This window comes from Capsella rubella, unplaced genomic scaffold (assembly GCF_000375325.1).
Source record: "Capsella rubella cultivar Monte Gargano unplaced genomic scaffold, Caprub1_0 scaffold_1, whole genome shotgun sequence".
In the NCBI taxonomy this organism is placed as follows: Eukaryota; Viridiplantae; Streptophyta; class Magnoliopsida; order Brassicales; family Brassicaceae; genus Capsella; species Capsella rubella.
Genome location: NW_006238923.1, coordinates 18,878,657 through 18,896,641, shown reverse-complemented (window position 1 = coordinate 18,896,641; position 17,985 = coordinate 18,878,657). Strand labels below are relative to the sequence as shown.

The 17,985-nt window shown below is 35.2% G+C and overlaps 4 protein-coding genes across 4 annotated transcripts; 2 read left to right on the top strand and 2 right to left on the bottom strand.

Moving 5' to 3' along the window:
- The first annotated feature begins 1,601 nt into the window (after positions 1-1,601).
- LOC17897944 lies at positions 1,602-4,298 on the top strand. Its single transcript, XM_006307460.2, has 6 exons — positions 1,602-1,882; positions 1,970-2,362; positions 2,460-2,550; positions 2,632-3,103; positions 3,191-3,272; positions 3,930-4,298. The coding sequence occupies exons 1-6, from the start codon at positions 1,814-1,816 to the stop codon at positions 4,152-4,154; spliced, it is 1,332 nt and encodes a 443-aa protein (XP_006307522.1). The 5' UTR covers positions 1,602-1,813; the 3' UTR covers positions 4,155-4,298.
- Positions 4,299-5,042: 744 nt separating this feature from the next.
- LOC17898476 (proteasome subunit alpha type-5-A) lies at positions 5,043-7,179 on the top strand. The gene is made up of 10 exons (XM_006303259.2): positions 5,043-5,146; positions 5,228-5,310; positions 5,433-5,514; positions 5,680-5,760; positions 5,899-6,012; positions 6,103-6,204; positions 6,372-6,430; positions 6,525-6,627; positions 6,722-6,787; positions 6,860-7,179. Exons 2-10 carry the CDS (start codon positions 5,297-5,299, stop codon positions 6,950-6,952), a joined length of 714 nt encoding a protein of 237 aa, XP_006303321.1. The 5' UTR covers positions 5,043-5,146; positions 5,228-5,296; the 3' UTR covers positions 6,953-7,179.
- A 297-nt stretch (positions 7,180-7,476) lies between these two features.
- Positions 7,477-10,420, bottom strand: LOC17898479 (pectinesterase 1). Its single transcript, XM_006307022.2, has 2 exons — positions 9,035-10,420; positions 7,477-8,347 (listed from the first exon to the last, which is right to left on the bottom strand). The coding sequence occupies exons 1-2, from the start codon at positions 10,116-10,118 to the stop codon at positions 7,671-7,673; spliced, it is 1,761 nt and encodes a 586-aa protein (XP_006307084.1). The 5' UTR covers positions 10,119-10,420; the 3' UTR covers positions 7,477-7,670.
- A 508-nt stretch (positions 10,421-10,928) lies between these two features.
- LOC17898062 (pectinesterase 2) lies at positions 10,929-13,541 on the bottom strand. The gene is made up of 3 exons (XM_006307026.2): positions 12,711-13,541; positions 12,161-12,617; positions 10,929-11,735 (listed from the first exon to the last, which is right to left on the bottom strand). The coding sequence occupies exons 1-3, from the start codon at positions 13,314-13,316 to the stop codon at positions 11,044-11,046; spliced, it is 1,755 nt and encodes a 584-aa protein (XP_006307088.1). The 5' UTR covers positions 13,317-13,541; the 3' UTR covers positions 10,929-11,043.
- Positions 13,542-17,985: the final 4,444 nt, after the last annotated feature.

The following is a 17,985-nucleotide window of genomic DNA, read 5'->3' as shown; positions in this document are numbered from 1 at the left end:
TATCATCAGTTAAACCATACTTGGTGTAACCTAGAAGACAATGTCGAGTTGTTGCTTTCACCTTTTTGGCTTATGTGAACACTTTGTCAATCAAGATATGATCAGTTGATTTTCATTATATATATATATATATAAATCTCTGCTAGCGGATGTGAGAAAGGCACGAGACGATGTAAAAAGAGTTGACAAATGTAAATATTCCAGGAGATAAGACTTAAAACGATCTATAACATTCTCTTGTATAACGTCTGAGGCAAAAACAACTTGGCACAAGCCTTCTAATGGATGGATAAAATGCAACCACGATGGCAATTTAAAAGGAGCAAATGATTCAATGCGTTCATGTTGAATAGCCGAGAGACGAGTCAGATATCTTCATGTTTTAATTTCAAGAAATATATATCGATCTATTGGAAAGAGCGTACGTGAACGGTTTTGATAGTGATTAGTGAAGGTTTTACTATTCTTCACGCATTATATATAGAGCCTTTGGTGTCGTGGAAGTGCCTTTGGAATTTGGATCATTTAATAAACTAATACTTTAGTGATAAAACTAGCTCAGGTAGAACAAATTCAAGTTACTCGATCCATATATCATTTGTAGTTCCCTATAAATTTACCCATCAATTACTCTTTCAGGACAATGTCCAATATGTTGAACATAAATTGACTAGTAGATTAATACTTTAAAAGACATAAATTTATTTTAATATTTTTGAAATTGTGGTTTAGTTTTTTTTTCTTTTCATTTTTATAATCTAGCTTTGTATGTAAAAATTAGACATTAAATTCTTGTTCATTAGGACTTACCAGTTAATATTTGTTTTGTTCACATACAATTATCTTATTTTTTTTATAAAAATGTCACCAAATGTTAATATCTTTGAAACAAGTGTCACTCTATGGGCCTTTACATTCTTTAAGTCTTTAATATAGCTCATGGGCCTTAATATAATAGTATGATGGTAAATTGATAATCATTATATAATACGAATATAGAGACTTCACCAAAAGAAAATTACGATTTACGAATATAGGAGACAGAGGAGCCACATCTTTTGATGCATTCCTACTTCCCCCAAGAGTGAAGAGTCTCTCCATGACCACTCTATATTTGTACTACTCTAATTCTATACTCTACTATTATCTTCTTCACCTATTCCCAGTTCTCTCTTCTTCCTAAATTACCATCCAAATCTATTTACTTCAGTTTGATGTATCCTATAATAAGCCAAGCATGGTTAACTTGTTAAAGTTCTTGTTTTGATAAATATGAAGATAACTTTTAGAAAAAGACTTAAATTTCGGAATTGCTATTAGTATAATCAACATAAGCCCATGATTCTTTGTATATAAGATGATTATACGATTAAAGTGATCATAATTTACATTTATTTTTGATAGAGTCAAACATGAGTATATATTTATTACAATTAGTTCTTGTTTGTTTGTTTAGCCATTCTATTAATTTTTTTAATTAAAAAACATTGTTTATTTTACACAATTTTGTCATTTTATAGTGATTCAGATCAGAATCTAAAGCGTAGTATAAAACCAAAACTTGAAAATGATAGAACAAAAATAAAGAATAATGAAAATGTAAATGTGTACTCTATTACATGAAACTAGTACCCTTTAGACAAATGGTCTACTCTGAGAAACTGGTCAAGCCTTTTTCCTTCTATAGACATCTACAACTTCTCTTTCATCACTCTTCTAAAAAAACAATATAACAACTCCATTAGATGCAGACAACAACTAAACCAAAATAAACCCCAACAGTAGTAGTAGAAACAAAACAAAAGAGAACTCCATGGACATCACAAGAAACAGCAACACCAAGCTCCATCTCCAGACTCAGCTTCTGTTTCCTCCTAATATGGTAAAACAAACTATGTCTTTTGATTGCAGAGCTCAAAAGCATCTCTCTTTCCTTGTGTTCTTGAACTTTGTTTTGTTTGGTTTTCAGGAGAAAAACTCAAATGTTAGCACAAACCCTTTTGTAGAAGACTCACTTACAAGCAGAATCAATCTAAAGGAAACTGCAGATTTCATCAAGTCACTGCCAATTTCATCAAACCAAAGCAGTAGCAGCAGCAGTGAGATGGTAAACGAAAGAAGACCAAGTTTCTCATCACAGAAGAGCGTTGGAGAAGGAAGAAGCAGTGGGCATAGAAGAGTGATGTTAATGGAGTCTCCTTGCACTCCAGGTAGAGGAGTCTTCAGTTTCAGTAGCAATGTCTCTGGTAGAAGAAGAAACTTCCCTTCTAAATGGATTGATGCTGAGAAATGGGTCACCTCTAGTCATGATTCTCCAGCACATTCCCTCAAAAGCACCCAGTTTGATGGGTTTAAACACCAGGTTTGTTTCTCAATAACTCCTTAAACATATTGGATAGAGTTGGAATCTTTGAATGAGAATGCAGCAGTAAACTGAATCAAGAATGGTTTTCTGGCAGGTGGAAGTTGTATACTCGGAAAAATCTAGGGTTACGGAAGAATGTTTCAATGGATCTGTCTCATTATCTCCACAAGATCTTATCCTTAAAGGTATAAAAAGAAGACACCTTTTAAGGTCTTTTTGATGAATTGATACTTGAAAGTTGAAATTTTGATTCTGTCTTCTATCAGATAAGTTAGCAAACGAGGTGCAACAGATTCTTCCATCAACGGAAGGGTTTATATTCAAAGATTCCGACAAGTTTCTCCAGTACGAGGAAGGTCAAGTTCAACACAGAGACATCGGAACAGAGATGACACCAATCGGAAGTTTAGTGACTTCAAGATGTAACACGCCGTTTAAAAGCACATCTCCGGCGAGACACAACACGCCTTCGCAACTGTCCGGTCCGTTAGCGGAAACCAAGAACGTCATTGACATATCCGAGTTCGCAGACAAGCTTAGACTCAGTGGGTCAACAGCGAGTCAGTATGGTAACTGTAACTCGGTGGCGAGTCACTGGAACTCTAGGGAAGAAGAAGAGGAAGAGATATCAAAGAGTTTGAGACATTTCGATATGGAGAGTGAGTTACGGAGAAGTGTATCTGAATCTAAAGCTGTTTTGTGGGACGATGAAGACGACAAGATCAAGTTTTGTCAAAGGTATGAAAAACACAATCTTGATGAAATTATGAAAATCAAGAAATTTTGAGTTTTTGGGTAAATTAAAAAAATTGAATCTTTTTGTAGGTATCAAAGAGAAGAAGCCAAAATCCAGGCATGGGTTAATCTCGAAAACGCTAAAGCCGAAGCTCAATCCAGAAAACTTGAGGTATGTGTGTACATATGTATCTACGTATACTTTTTGAGATATACTTATTTAGTTATGTTCTAATTTGTATGGATTTGTTGAGCCACGCGCCATGATTAGAGAAATAAAATGCATGAACTCGGCTTCATTGACTAGTCTTTGTTTCTTTGTGGACGCAAAGTCTTCGAGCTGAGTTTCGAATTTTAAATATGGGATGACATCTTTGTAGTTGTACTTGTAGTTTGTGCATGTCCCATGTGAAGAGATTAGTCTTCTTTATAAAGTAAGTTCCTCTCTTGGGAATTTGGAGACTTGTTAGATTATGTATAAAGTAATTGATAGTATTTTATTGCATAGCTACATGTTTTGCATTAGTTATGTAGCTATATATAATCATACCAGTCGAAATGATGATATTTCAAGAATTAATACCTAATTTGTGGGTTGGGCTGGGGGGTATGTAGCTACATGATAGTCGTACTTGTAATTTGTGCAAGACCCATGTGAAAAAGATTAGTAATACTCCATAAAGTAAGTTTCCTCTCTTGGGAAGTTGGAGACTTTGATTTAATTATTAACCTAGCTATATATTATCTTATCACTTATCAGTCTAAGTTGAGAGATAATTTTACCAATAATTAATGTGTTGTTTTTTGGGTGGTATGTTACTGTTTATAGGTGAAAATACAGAAGATGAGATCAAATTTAGAGGAGAAATTAATGAAGAGAATGGATGTGGTGCACCGGAGAGCAGAAGACTGGAGAGCTACGGCGAGGCAACAACATGTCGAGCAGATGCAGAGAGCGGCCGAGACGGCCAGGAAGTTAACAAACCGCCGTGGCTATTTGGTTACCGGCCGTAGCTCATGTGGTTGTTTACCTTGCAACAATAATTGTCGCTAACTCAATTTAAAGGAAAAAGAATACTTAAAAAAGAGAGTAAAATACACATAAACAAACATAAGAAATCACTGTTTATGTGTTTAAATTATTAAACATGTATGTTCGTTTATTGTTTATGCAAGAAAAAAAGAAAGAAAAATATCGTCAAAATTCAAGTAGAGCAATATACAGATTTGAATTTGTAGTATTAGAAGAAGAAAAAAGAATTTGAACATAAAATTGTAATTTTGTGGTTTAAATTTGGGTGGTAACATGATTGTACTATAGTCTATAGACTATGAAATTTTTTTTTTTTTTTTTGGGAGTTCTAAAATTGGTACCAAAAACACTATAACACTAGAGAAGGCTTATTGTACAATGTACATGAAAATGGAGGTTTGTTCTTGTTGTCTTTTGGTAACTAAATTTGAATGGTTGTTGTTGTTGTTGCTGTCATGCAAAAGTGAGTGTTTGCTTATATAGAGAGAAAATAAGAGAAGAGAGACTGACCCAAAGACAAACTTTTGCGTCTGGAAGGAGTGTATAGAAGTCTCACAGCTTTTCCTAGAGACAACACTCTTTCTATTGTTTTTGTTCTCTTCTGTTTGGTTCCACTCGCTACACACAAAAAAATTAAAAAAAAAACATTTATATTGTGTACAGTAAAAAAAAAAAAAAAAACCTGGAGGTCTGTCATTTTTTGTCCTTTTTCTTTTATTGTTACACTTAAATTCTGACATTGAAGACATGTTCAAATTTGCCAGTCTTAATAGTTGTGTCATCATTTTCAGTACAAATGATGAAATTTACATAATGGAGAAAAAGAAGAAGAAGGTTAAAGGCTTAATTGTAGCCCATGATAAAGATAGTTAGGCCCATTAAAAGCCCATAATAAAACGTTTGCGTTTCGGATCAATCTATGTTCTAACTTGTTCTTCAAGAAGTGCGTCTTGTAAAGCGAAAAGAAGAGCAAAAGCAACTGTTTCTTCTTCGATTCGCAGATCAATCAGCTGGTTTGGTTCTCCACTCCCTACAAGTTCATTGTGATAAGTTTCTTAGTCTCTGGATTTACTTAGATCCGTTTTTTCTTTTAGGGTTTTGATTCCGTTCTGCGAAGGACTTGAGTGGTTTTTACAGATTGAACGTAATCACAGAAGACGAAGATGTTTCTTACCAGGTTATCTCCGTCTTGAAACGAATCTATCTTCTTCTACTTCTGGGTTCATTGAAATTTTCGTCCTTTACTTACAATCCTGGTTTTGGCTTATATGTGGTGGTTTCTGACTTTGTTGTGCGAAGGACTGAGTATGACAGAGGAGTCAACACTTTTTCTCCTGAAGGAAGGCTATTCCAAGTCGAATATGCCATTGAAGCTATCAAGGTAACTTCTCCATTCCTCCAAATTTGTTAGTTTCCCTTGAAAATTAGAGAAATTTGAAGAAAAGGATAACTATTGATTTTTTAGGATTTTTTATTATTATTGGTTTAACTAATTGCACAAATCTAGCTCACATTTCTTTGTTTATTCGATGGAATTTTGTTGCAGCTTGGTTCTACTGCAATTGGAGTAAAGACTAAAGAAGGAGTTGTGCTTGCTGTCGAGAAGCGTATCACTTCAACATTGCTGGTATAGCTTTTTACATTCAATTTTTTGTTCTATAATATGTTGGTTGCACCAATGGAACATGATGAAGTATTAGCGTTCTTTGTTCGTTATGGTGGTATAGTTTCTCAGTCTATGTTGAATGTTCTTTTCTTTTCCTAGGAACCGAGCAGCGTGGAGAAGATTATGGAAATTGATGACCATATTGGCTGTGCTATGAGCGGTTTAATTGCTGATGCGCGTACACTTGTTGAGCATGCGAGAGTTGAGACTCAAGTGAGGTTTCTGTTTCTAGGTTCTTTGCTTTAGCTTCGAAAGGCCTTCTATATGTGTTATTTGACTGCTTTTTTTGTTGTTGTTGTACAGAACCATAGATTCTCATATGGTGAGCCGATGACTGTAGAGTCTACTACACAAGCGTTATGTGACCTTGCTTTACGGTTTGGTGAAGGAGATGAAGAATCAATGGTAATAATCGAAATTGGAATCTCTAGTTGCTCTAATATCTCTCAGCTTAAGCTTTAGGATTGAACGAAATCATTGATTACCATAACTAACCGTGATATGGTCGTTAGTTGATAGATATACTCACTAGAGATAGGTACTGATTCTCTTTTTCATTAATGTTACTACAGTCTCGGCCATTTGGAGTATCACTTCTCATTGCTGGTCATGACGAAAACGGGCCGAGCTTGTAAGTTCTTATAGCTTTCTTCAACTAATTATTCACTTCTGTCTTGTGAGAGATGTTGATTGATGTTATTGTAAATTACTCTGTCTTGTTACAGGTACTACACGGATCCCTCAGGAACATTCTGGCAGTGCAATGCAAAGGCCATCGGTTCAGGCTCAGAAGGAGCTGACAGTTCTCTTCAAGAGCAATTCAACAAAGTAACTTAAACACTTTTTCCAGTTGTTTCTCAATTAATCATTTTGCCTCACTAACTTTTCCATTAAAACCTTAAGTTCCATTGACTTGTTGCAGGATTTGTCTCTACAAGAAGCTGAGACGATCGCTGTGTCTATCCTCAAGCAAGTTATGGAAGAAAAGGTACAAACTTTACAATCCAAACTTACAGTTCACAGAATTTTTTGATTCATCTAATTGTTCTGGCTCGTGTAGGTGACTCCAAATAACGTGGATATTGCCAAGGTAGCACCAGCTTATCATCTCTACACTCCACAAGAGGTCGAAGCAGTCATCGCTCGTCTATGATGAAAAAATCTCAATTCGGGTAATTTACCTATCCGCTTGTGTCACAAAACTTGTTACTTCTGTCTGTTAGATTGAGGATTCATATCAGAATTTTAGTCTGTTCTGTAAGAGAATATTTGTCCCCCATGTTATTCAATAACATCTCTCGGATATATGACTTGAAAATTTCCTATCTTACAACTTGCGTTTGTATTGTAATTTTAGTCTGTTGTAAGTTGCTCTTAGCTTAGGCTTGGCTTTGTAGTTTGGTCCTGACTAGGAGCCCATATGGACAGATTTGTCATGCCCGAATATTGTCCTACAAATGCAAGTTAATCTTGTTTATTCTAGTATGGTTAGGTAAGTTTGTATTAAAATGACTGGCTCTAGGCATTTGCATCATGTGTTTTGCACAGAATCCACAAAAAAATTAAGAACAAAATAGTACTAGGATCTAAAACCATTTTGAAAACATATGTTACATATAGTTAAATTGATTTTGAACAAGGATCTATAACTTTGTATTAATGTTGATCTGGCTCCTATGGTAAAAGATTCCTTAGTCTTTGATTGTTTCACCTCAAGAAGATACATCATACTATTAGGGATACACAAAATACAACTAAGTTGGACAAAATACAGATCATACAACAGTGTCAAACAAATAGTATATTAAGTGGATCGAAATCGGATGTTTGCAACAAAAAATCTGAAAATCCAATTATATAATGTCACTAAATTAAGACAGTTGGTGCGTCACTCCTGTCGCCGGTATCCAATCACTGCCATGTAAAAGTGTAGCCACGGTAAACTTTGCAGCATCCTCATCCGACATAACCGATTTATACCCTGCCCATTTAACTCTCTGGGTTACATCCGACCCGGGGCCTGTATTCTTATACTCTCCATACACAATACTTGCCGGTGGATCAACTCCGGAAACCCATGACATCCACCCGATAGGTCGAACCACCGGTCCAATCTCAGTCTCCATAATAACGGTCGTGGAAAACTCCTTCCAGGGCCGGCCAAGATATGTTGGAGCAATCACATTGCCGTTTGCAGAGATAGTGCATCGCTGGATCGACATCCCCGAGTTTTGGTTGGGATCTTTTTTGCCCTGAGCGGTTATGGTGTTGAACTGATTAGGAAGAGGCTGTCGTGGCATGATTTTGCAGCCTTGGAAAACAACGGCTGCGCTTCCAAAAATGAAGTCGATTGTCCCGGTGACGTCGCAGTCGCGGTAGAATTGCCGGTTGGAGTGAGGGTAAAGCGTGTCTTGGAAACCATCAAAGGAGCATTGGTAATAGACGGAAAAATCAGAACCTGATCTGAATGCCACCGCTTGGTGTTTTGTTGCTCCGGAAGTGTTTATGATTCCTATGTCCTTCATTACAAATCCTTTGCCTTGTATAGCTGCGCCAAAAGTAAAACTTTTAGTATGCAAGTTTTATGTAGCGAATTAATTTGGAGATATTGCCATAATTTTTTATAAAATACCTTAGTACATGAACCCCCTCTATGAACAACTTAGGCAACTGAGTGTATTTTATAACCAACTTTATTAGTTAGATATATATATATATATATAACTATGATTTTGTTACCGTTTAAAGCACAACCAGTTGGATTAGGTGCATATAACACGCACTAATAACTTAGTAGTAGTAATAAGGAGTATTTTTGAAACTCTTCCTTAAATTAACATAATTGTATACTTTGGATAGTAAAATGACGGATATTTTGGATTTTCTTAATTTACAAATTATAATTTTTTAAAAAAAAAATTAAAATCATTTTTTTCTAAGATACCCAACTTAAGATCCTACCAATAAACACATCTCAAAACTAAAAACAAAATCAAAACTCTTAAACTCTATTTTTTCAAATTTAATACTAAATTAATGCTAAGATATCCTAATTTAAAGACTACCTATAATGTTGCTCTAACAATGTCAAGTCTCAAGAAACTTAATCGAACCTAATAACAAATGGCTAGAAACTTTCAATATTATTCTAACAATTCTCAATTGGCTATATTCAATTTCTCCAAATTCTAAACTAAGAACTAAAATAAGCATCAGCAAAAGCAAGAAGACTAACCAAACGTCGCCGTTTCATAAGTAGGAGTGCCGTCGATGAAGTTCTTGCTGCCGGAAATAATGGTCTTTCCTTTGCCGTCGCCGTAAATCATAACATTCCATTTACTCTTATCCATCACAACATTCTCATTATACGTTCCACTCTTCACATATATCACAAACATCTTCAAACTCTTCTTCGGCACCATCAACACCGCTTCATTCACCGTCTTCACATCACCGGTTCCATCAGCCGCCACCGTCACATCAGGCTTCGCACCTTCCGTCTGTAACAGCCTCCGTCTCGCCCACTCCTCAAAATCCTCACTTTGCTGCTGATGATGATGACTCATCAGTCTTCTTCTCCTGTGAATCGGAATCCCCAAATCGCTCAACGCAGCAAGAATCTTGGATACTATTGCAAGACTGTTACTTGTGAACTCTGTTGAGTTCCCCATGGCGGATTTCAGATTATGTATGATCGTCGAGTTCGCGTACTCTGTTTTGTTCTGTTTCAGCTCGTCTAACGAATCGAAACACGTGTCGTGGTCTGTCACCGTAGCGCTTAGCCAAGTCTTGAGATCTTCGATTTTGGAAGATGACAGAGTCTTCTTCTCTGTGTCATCAATGGCGGAAACAGTGTCGTTGAGTCGATCCAAAGCATCTTCGATTAGATCTCCACAAACCCTTAACGCAGATTTGATCCTCTCGTCTTCCGTCTCCTTAGATAGCTTCTCCGGTAAATCGGAAATAGAATCGAGCTCATCGATGATGACTCTCAACGAGAGCTTAAACAGAGTCTCTGGATCTGTTGTGTTGGAAGATGGAAGCTTCGAGATACTGCTAATGCAAGATTCAGGGAAACGGGTTACGCTGCAAATGGTTTTGAGTGAAGTGGATGGTGTTAACTCGTGAGGTGAACCCGGTGCTGACTCGTCATTCTTGTTGTGGACGACGGTGGCGATCACGGCGGCGATTATAACGGCGACGAGGACCACGACAGAGATGGTAAGTAGAAGTATACGTTTTCTTGTCTTTTTCTTCAATGCTAAATCTTGAGCTTCGTCTACTTTTCCATATCCTTTGAAAGAGTTTACAGAATCCATTAGTACTACCAAGAAAGCTTAAAGCAAAACTCCTTTTCGGTTTTCCTGGTTTTTAGGATTTTTTTTGGTTTACTATGATTCTTGTGAGGTTTGTTATGTTCTGTTCTTAAATAATGTCAGAGTTACATGTGTTGTTGTCTTATTAATGTAAGTGGAGAAAAAGCAAAAGTGTGAATCTATGAACGTGAGACGCGCTTGTTCCAACCATGGTGGCTTCCTTCCTTGGTGTGTAAGTGTGCGAGTGTGTGTGTGTGTGTGATTGTGATCTATTTGCATGTGAAGATTCATGATTACTTTGTAACCATTTGATTAATTTAAACTTTAATTAGAGTCTCCCATTATGTAACTTTTGTTTTCATCTTTGCAATCAATTGCAACCATACCCAGTACTGACCATACCATGTTTTGCAAAACCATTCATCATAATCAAGTAAAGTTAATATGAAGATGCTAATTTGGTTTAAAGACTCAAAGTCTACTGTATTTAGTAGGCCCGTTGGAAAGCGAACATTCTTCACAAGGTAGGGATTCGTTGGTATATTTTGTTCAAATATACACATTGGAATGGAAACAACAAAAACAAAAACACATGATAAATATCTACCAAAATAAAATAAAATAAAATCAAAATTGAAGAAAACAAAGAACATTATCTTGACAATATTAAAAATGGCCATGTGCGTTTCTAAACAAGTGGCGTTCCCATCTATATCTCTTGAGGGCCTTTAAAACTCCGACAAGTGACACAACACCTACGTTGGGCTTCCAAACACATGATCCCGGCTTACCAAGAAACTATACCAGGCTTGATTTCGCAATTGACTTTATTGATATGTAGTCATATAGATAGATGATAAACAAATACGTTAATTTTGATAAACACAATCTTTATTGACTTAATATAATAACTCGAATTTTTTTAATTTCAAAGACTTAACAAGAAAGGGAAACCGGTAGACGCTAACCAGCCTGCACCACCAATAAACTGACCAGCCGTGTATTGCTGAGCTTCTGTCACACTTGTAATTACCTTAAAACCCTTCCACTTCACTCTATTTGCAGTTCCTGCCCCTGCTCCTCTATTCAAATACTCTCTGTAAGTCAGAGTGTCCAAAGCGAAACTCCCGCTCCACTCATGCCAACCTTCCGGTCGGATCACGTCGGATATAGCCGATTGCATTATCACCGTCCGCGAGTATTGTTTCCAAGGACGACCAAGATACGTCGGGAACGTTCCTTTCACTGCCGAAAGATCCGGCGTGCCACCAATCCTACTATTCTGGATCACTATCCCCGTGTTTTGATTCGGATCCGACCGTCCTTGAGCCGTGACCATGTTTTTCTGACCCGAGTTTGGTTTCCGTGCGTTTATGTCACAGTCTTGTAAAACCGCGGCTGCGTTTCCGAAGATGAAATCTACGGTTCCGACAATGTGACATTTCACAAAGAACTGACGGTTTGAGTGGACGTAGAGTGTGTCTTGGTAAGCTAACATGTCGCAGTTGTAGAAAGCGGAAAAATCTGAACCGACTCGGAGAGCCACGGCTTGATGCTTCGACGGACCGGCAGTGTTTTGGAATGTGATGTCACGTGCTAGGAACCCCTCGCCAACGGCAGCTACAGTCAATAGAATACAAAACAATTACTAACCGTGGATTTAGATACAATGGTGTGTCTATGTCACCATTTACGAGTGAAACGTTACACATAACACATGCAACATAACATCATTAAATTATTTTGTCCATATGAACAAATGTCTCTTGTGTACGTGGTACGTTTACCAAAAATCATAGCACTATATATATATATATCACAATACATAACGTATAATGGAAAATATGGTCTATATATCCAAAAATTATATATAAAAAATTCAGTTGTTTACTCTCTTTTTTCTCTTCTATTCTTCACTCTTAATTTCTTTATATATTAACTTCTTGCAATTTTAAATTACTAAATATTCTTAAAATTTTTAAAAATTATTTAAGAAATATAATAAAAAACAATCAAAGAAGATTTGTATTACATAATTAACTTACCAACCGTAGCGGAGTGGAAGGTGGTGCTTCCGTCGACGACATTTCTACTTGCGGTGATAATAGTTTTGCCTCGACCATCTCCCAAAAACATTATATTCTTCTTCTTCTTCGACACTTCCACATTCTCCCTATAAACCCCTGCCTTTATATGTATCACAAACCTCTTGCTACTCTTCTCCGGCGCCGCCGCTACAGCCGCCACTATCGTTTTAAAGTCACCGCTTCCGTCAGCTGCCACCGTAGCGTCTGCTTTTACCGTTGACCCTTGAAGAAGCCTTCTGTCTCCGACGGATAACCAATGTGGCCATCCTTCGCCGTCTAAGTCGCCGGTAATCTCCATGAGCTTGCGGTTGTTGGAGGTGGAAGACTTATCTCTTAGCTCGAAGTTGGCTATGTCGGTGTCTGTCATGTTCTTGATCATTGCTAATGCATTGCTACACATGTGTTCCACGTGTACCTGTTTTGATTACCATTCAACATTGATCAAGCTGTAAGTAAGTATTTGATAGTTTATAATCTAAAGTTTTAAAAGAGTAGAATATTTACGTACCTGACCCTTCAGTAACGCCTTACGAACTTTCTTATCAGCGTTGTCGTAAGAGAAACCGTCGAGGCAAGTTCCTTGGTTAGTAATGGCTGAGCTGATTAGTGTCTTGAGATCATCGGCATGTTTCCTCAGAGATTTTTGCGTAGGATACATATGAAGATCCTCCTTCGCCTCGTGAAGCTCATCTAACGTCTCGTCGATTGTCTCCAAACAATCATGAAGCGCCGTTACCTCACGCGCCGTCAAGCCTTTCCTCTTTGTGATCAGCTTCTTGACGGCGAAGTAGTTGTGTGTCACGGCTTTGGTTGTTAGGTTAAGCGACGCTTCAATGACGTCTTTGTGTGACGTCAGCTCTTTTCCTCCGCTTGCTGCCACGGCGGAGTAACATAGCTCCGGGTAAAGAGTCGAGCTGCAAACGGATTTTAGAACCGCGTGTGAGGTCGAAGATATAGTTGTGATTTGTTGGTTTTTGTTTTGGTTTGATTTCGTGGCGGCAACTCCGACTATGGTGGCAAATAAGATCAAGGCTATTGTGGCGGAGGAGAGAATGAGTTTCTTGTGGTTCTTGAAATCTGAGAATTTGGATATAAAATCTTTGATTGGTGCCATTATTTTCAACAATGTTGTTTGTGAGGAGATAGAAGATGGTGGAGTAGGGTTTATACTGTTGAGTTTTTGAGATGATAAACTATATTATTATTTGATTGGCTGTATGTATTGATTATTTGGGTGGTACATTTTCAAACTTTCTATAGGCCCACTTTTGATATCATAGAGTATACTTTAACTATATAATGATCTCTTTATAACATTTGTAAATTAATTTGATCACATATAGATTAGTCGGATAACGTTTATATACATGTTGATGATTTGGAATGCAACTTAATTTGTTCATTTGTATGAAGATGCATTGTTTTCCGAGGAGGAAGAAGCGACCACTTTCATCCACGTTGAGACTCAAACTCATAACATGAGCGAAACACAATTAATTCATTTAAAGAAAAATATATTTTTCAATTTTTCTTTAGCAGTTTTTTGAACCTTTGAATCATATCGAAATATAATGTCAAAATCTGTCTATAGTGTATTATTAGTGTGTTAGTATCGATGACAAAAAAAAAAAAAAAAAAAATAATAGTGTGTTAGTATTTTTGGTATCATGAATAATTATGTTTTTTTCTTTCTTTTCATAGTTCTAACATTAAAGTTTTAGTTTGTCAACAACTATATCTTCAAAATATATTCATTCATCACATGCTGTTCCGGAAATTTATGCTAGGAAACATATATTGTAATTATATCTTAGCTCTAGATGTAAGTGCATGGTAACGACAAATATTCTTTAATAGGTGTTTTAATATAAAATATATCATTACTACTATATGTTGATTGTAGTTATGCAGACAGTTTCGTGCATACTGTAATATGAAAAAAAAATAGTACATATTATTAAATTTTAAAGATATAGAGTAAACTTTGAAAGTTAGCGTCGTGAAACATTGGAACAGTATGAAAGTTTTTATAAATGATAGTATTCTGATTATTTAAGGTGGAGTAAGAGGTATGAAAGATTGAATCGATTTGAAAAGTTATAAATGGTATATAGTACTTCTTGGCTACATATAAGTCTACGACAAACATATTTTCAACGAAATAACAAAAATCTCACAAACAAAGAAAAGCATATGTATCGAATAAAGAGTACTTCTGAGTTCTGAATGTTGCCAAAAAAAAAACCAACAAACGAAAGTGAATCAAATTATATTCGCTATTGGCGTCTACTAGGCTGCAGGAGCTGCACTGTCTTCACGGGATCCATCTTCCTCCTCTTATATGGTACAATCGGAATCTTTATGATCTTGTTCGGATTTCGAGTGATTTAATTTGGTTAATGATCATGGTTTCTTAGTTATGTACATTTTTACTAAAAATCATTTAACAGCGACCTTTTGGCCCAACAAACAAGTGAGATATATATGTTATATATATAGTCCAAACAGATTTATGTATGACTACATTTTTTATAACTCTTTAAACGATACAAGTATATATGTTGAAAATGCTGAGAAAATAGGAAGATAAAAGACTCTTGATGCTTTTGACACATCAAAAGTTTAAAACTATCTACACCATAGTCTGTTTCTGTTTTAATTAATGTTTTTTGGAGACAAAGAAATATTAGTAGAAAAACAAAACATTCATAAAGATATTATGATTAGTGATTTTAATAAGAAGAAGAGGATAATTTAAATGTATAATGTAGAAAGGACCACGTGAACGTTGCCTGTTGGACACCCACATTTAGACAGCGCCAGAAACATTCAGCTAAGCCCAAAAATTCAACTTAATTATTAGAGACGACGACATTTTTGTTCTTCTTTATATATTTAAAATTCTTTGTAGTTGTTTCTATTTATCTGAATGATACAAACTGTATAAAATTATATACATAGTAAACTTGGTGGATATATGTTGGATCATGCAGGATTAATCGAGATTAAAATTCTGATATGCATTCTTATGAACTTATTTTTGTTAATTGATCATTGCTAATTACTTCGTAACTTGATGAATCGATGGTTTGTCAAAAAAAAAAAAAAAAAAAAAAAAAAGTTTTCCTGCATGTATTCTTTTTTTTTTTGTCAACGCATGTAATTCTTTCTTTGATTGTTAATTAATTGTATAGAGCTATAAAAAGATTTTAAACGTTGTGATTATGTTACGTTGATGGATAATCAATTATTTCACCGAAAGATTATATGGGTGGCTGGATTCATTGACAAATTATCGTCGTAATTATTTCCGTAACTAATGTCACGAAAATTATTAAAAGTTGTCATTTATAAAACATTGTTCGTTGTTGTAAGGTTGTACGTGGAATTTTATAATCAATGATCGGCGTAAATCGCGCCTCGTTTATTTCCATAAAATTAAATTACTAAACAATTTGTTCATTTCATTAAATGCATGGTTACTTGTATAGTGGGAGAATTTCAAAAATACCCCCTTTCATATACCTCTTTTTAAAAATACCCCATTTTCAAACTTTATCAAAAAACTCACTAAAAATGTTGAAATTTATCTAAATATGTGCGTAAGCTTATAAATATATACACAAATTACCTTTATATGTGTATAAAACTTTATATATCTTTTATAAATAGCGTAAAAATAAATTATAAAAACCTTATAAAAACCTTATAAAAACCGTATAAACCCTTTTAAAAACCTTTTAAAAACCTTATAAAACTTATAAAACGATTTAAAACTATTTAAAACATTTTAAAATATTTGTATCGAATATTCCAGTAGTAGTTATTATATAGAAATACCTTATAAACTATATAAAACTTTATAATTTTTTATATTTAAAAAGGGGTATTTTTGAAAATGGATAGATAAAGGGGGTATTTTTAAAAAAGGTACACCAAAAGGGGTATTTCTCAAAAATTCTCAATATATATATATATTTATCAAGAAAAGTAAGAGAAGTTAAACATGAATATTAGTAGTATTCTCTTTCAAACAAAAACTGACTTATTTTTTTTCAACAATAAGATTTATACTTTGTGAATATACATATAATCAGAAGAAGAAATTGATGTACCAATTAAGAGGAAATAAGGAATCAAATTCTCACCTCGGATTTCCTTAGAATGGATCACTAATAAGTATTAAGATAATTGCTTTATGGTGACGATTGACGCATGTTGAAAATATTGGTACGTATTAATGTTGAATCATCGAAGAAACATAACATAACAGTGGAAGAAGCTGGTAGAAAGAGCCAATGTACCCCTACTAGCGGGTCTGGATCTGCCGAGGGCACCAGCCGCACGACCATTCAATGTTTTTTTCTCAATTTGATCTCTAGTGCATTAACGTTTCTCTATTAATGCTCCGTTCCTATGAAAATGATATGTTCTACTAATCTACTATATTATGAAACCCTCTATGTGTGTATCATACTCCAAATGACGCCTTTGTAAAGGGAAACAAATAGCGAAAGATAAATATATTCATTTTAGAAAAGAAGAAAACATAAAGTACCAAAAATCGATGAAGAATATATATAGAAAAGAGGTTGTGAGTTGAGTACAAAAATGACATTCTCATTATAGCTCTTTCGAAGACTAATTATTTGGTTGACAAAAAAAAAAAAAAAAAAAAGACTAATTATTTCGACACAATGATACTTTTTGGTATCATCTTCTTAGTTAGAATTTAATTGTTTATCATGAAGGCAAGCGTGGATGCTTTGAATAGCCTGTCTTTTTATATATATCATTTTCTAGAATTAGTGACACATGGTTTTGAGTTCGATGATAACAAACAAAATGATAGTAAGTTAAATAATTTCGTTCATGAAAATTACAAGGATCTATTTTGAGAAATACTAAAAAGGGAACCGATAGAACGAACGAACCAAATTTTAAAAAAAAAGCTAAAGAGTAATAGAGATCTCTGAATCTGCAAAAATGTATCGAGCAAATATGTTTAGTATAGAGTATAGACATAGAGCGTACGTGTAATTATATGTAAATCCTGTCATTAACGAGTCTTGGCTACTTGTTCTGAGTAGGATTAGCGCCGCTACGTGGAATCCTCCGGAGACTAGGGTCTATTTGATCGAACGGGTTCATTTTGGGGCGATTCCGAAATACTCGAGAAGATGATGACCCGGTTAGTACTGTTTCAGATTCGGGAACGGGTCGACCAGACAAAGCTGAAAGAACAAGAGCTAATAACACAATAGCGATAAGTTTCCAAGCTTCTTTCATGGCGGCTCCTATCTAGCTAGTGAAGATAATAAGTCTTTAGGGTTTAATTATGGTATCGATTTCAAGAGATATTTATATGAGCATATACTTAACTGAATAATTTATTGTATACAGTTTATCTCGAGCTTATACATTTACAACTTCGATATTTTTATTGTGATCTTACGAATTGTCTAAGTGGGATCATGTGCTCTTCTTCTTTTTGACTACCCTCGTTGCTAATTATTCGTTCTTGGGCATTGAGCTCATGTGATACGGTCACGTGATATATGATTTTATTTATGCTTGTAAATATACATAAACACGTAATAGTTTTCTTTAGGGAAAATTTGTGTTTTAGTACGTTTTTGAAACTTAATTTGTGATATAGTACGTTTACTATTCAAAATTGGATAAATAGACAGTGGGCCCATGATGTGAGATAGAGAGAGTATGAGATAGATAAGAAAGTGGGGTAGAGTGCAGTGGTGGTAAATTATAAAAGGGTAGATGTA

Bases quoted from the DNA above. Each gene is read 5' to 3' on its own strand.
- LOC17898479 (XM_006307022.2), bottom strand. From the start codon at position 10,118: ATGGATTCTGTAAACTCTTTCAAAGGATATGGAAAAGTAGACGAAGCT. The intron at 8,348-9,034 runs GTTAGTCTTCTT...CTTTTGGCGCAG, and splicing joins TTATGAAACGGCGACGTTTG to CTATACAAGGCAAAGGATTT.
- LOC17898062 (XM_006307026.2), bottom strand. From the start codon at position 13,316: ATGGCACCAATCAAAGATTTTATATCCAAATTCTCAGATTTCAAGAAC. The intron at 12,618-12,710 runs GTACGTAAATAT...TAATCAAAACAG, and splicing joins AGGCGTTACTGAAGGGTCAG to GTACACGTGGAACACATGTG. The intron at 11,736-12,160 runs GTAAGTTAATTA...TATTGACTGTAG, and splicing joins CTTCCACTCCGCTACGGTTG to CTGCCGTTGGCGAGGGGTTC.
- LOC17897944 (XM_006307460.2), top strand. From the start codon at position 1,814: ATGGACATCACAAGAAACAGCAACACCAAGCTCCATCTCCAGACTCAG. The intron at 1,883-1,969 runs GTAAAACAAACT...TTTGGTTTTCAG, and splicing joins TTCTGTTTCCTCCTAATATG to GAGAAAAACTCAAATGTTAG. The intron at 3,273-3,929 runs GTATGTGTGTAC...TACTGTTTATAG, and splicing joins CTCAATCCAGAAAACTTGAG to GTGAAAATACAGAAGATGAG.
- LOC17898476 (XM_006303259.2), top strand. The intron at 6,013-6,102 runs GTGAGGTTTCTG...GTTGTTGTACAG, and splicing joins ATGCGAGAGTTGAGACTCAA to AACCATAGATTCTCATATGG. The intron at 6,431-6,524 runs GTAAGTTCTTAT...GTCTTGTTACAG, and splicing joins GACGAAAACGGGCCGAGCTT to GTACTACACGGATCCCTCAG.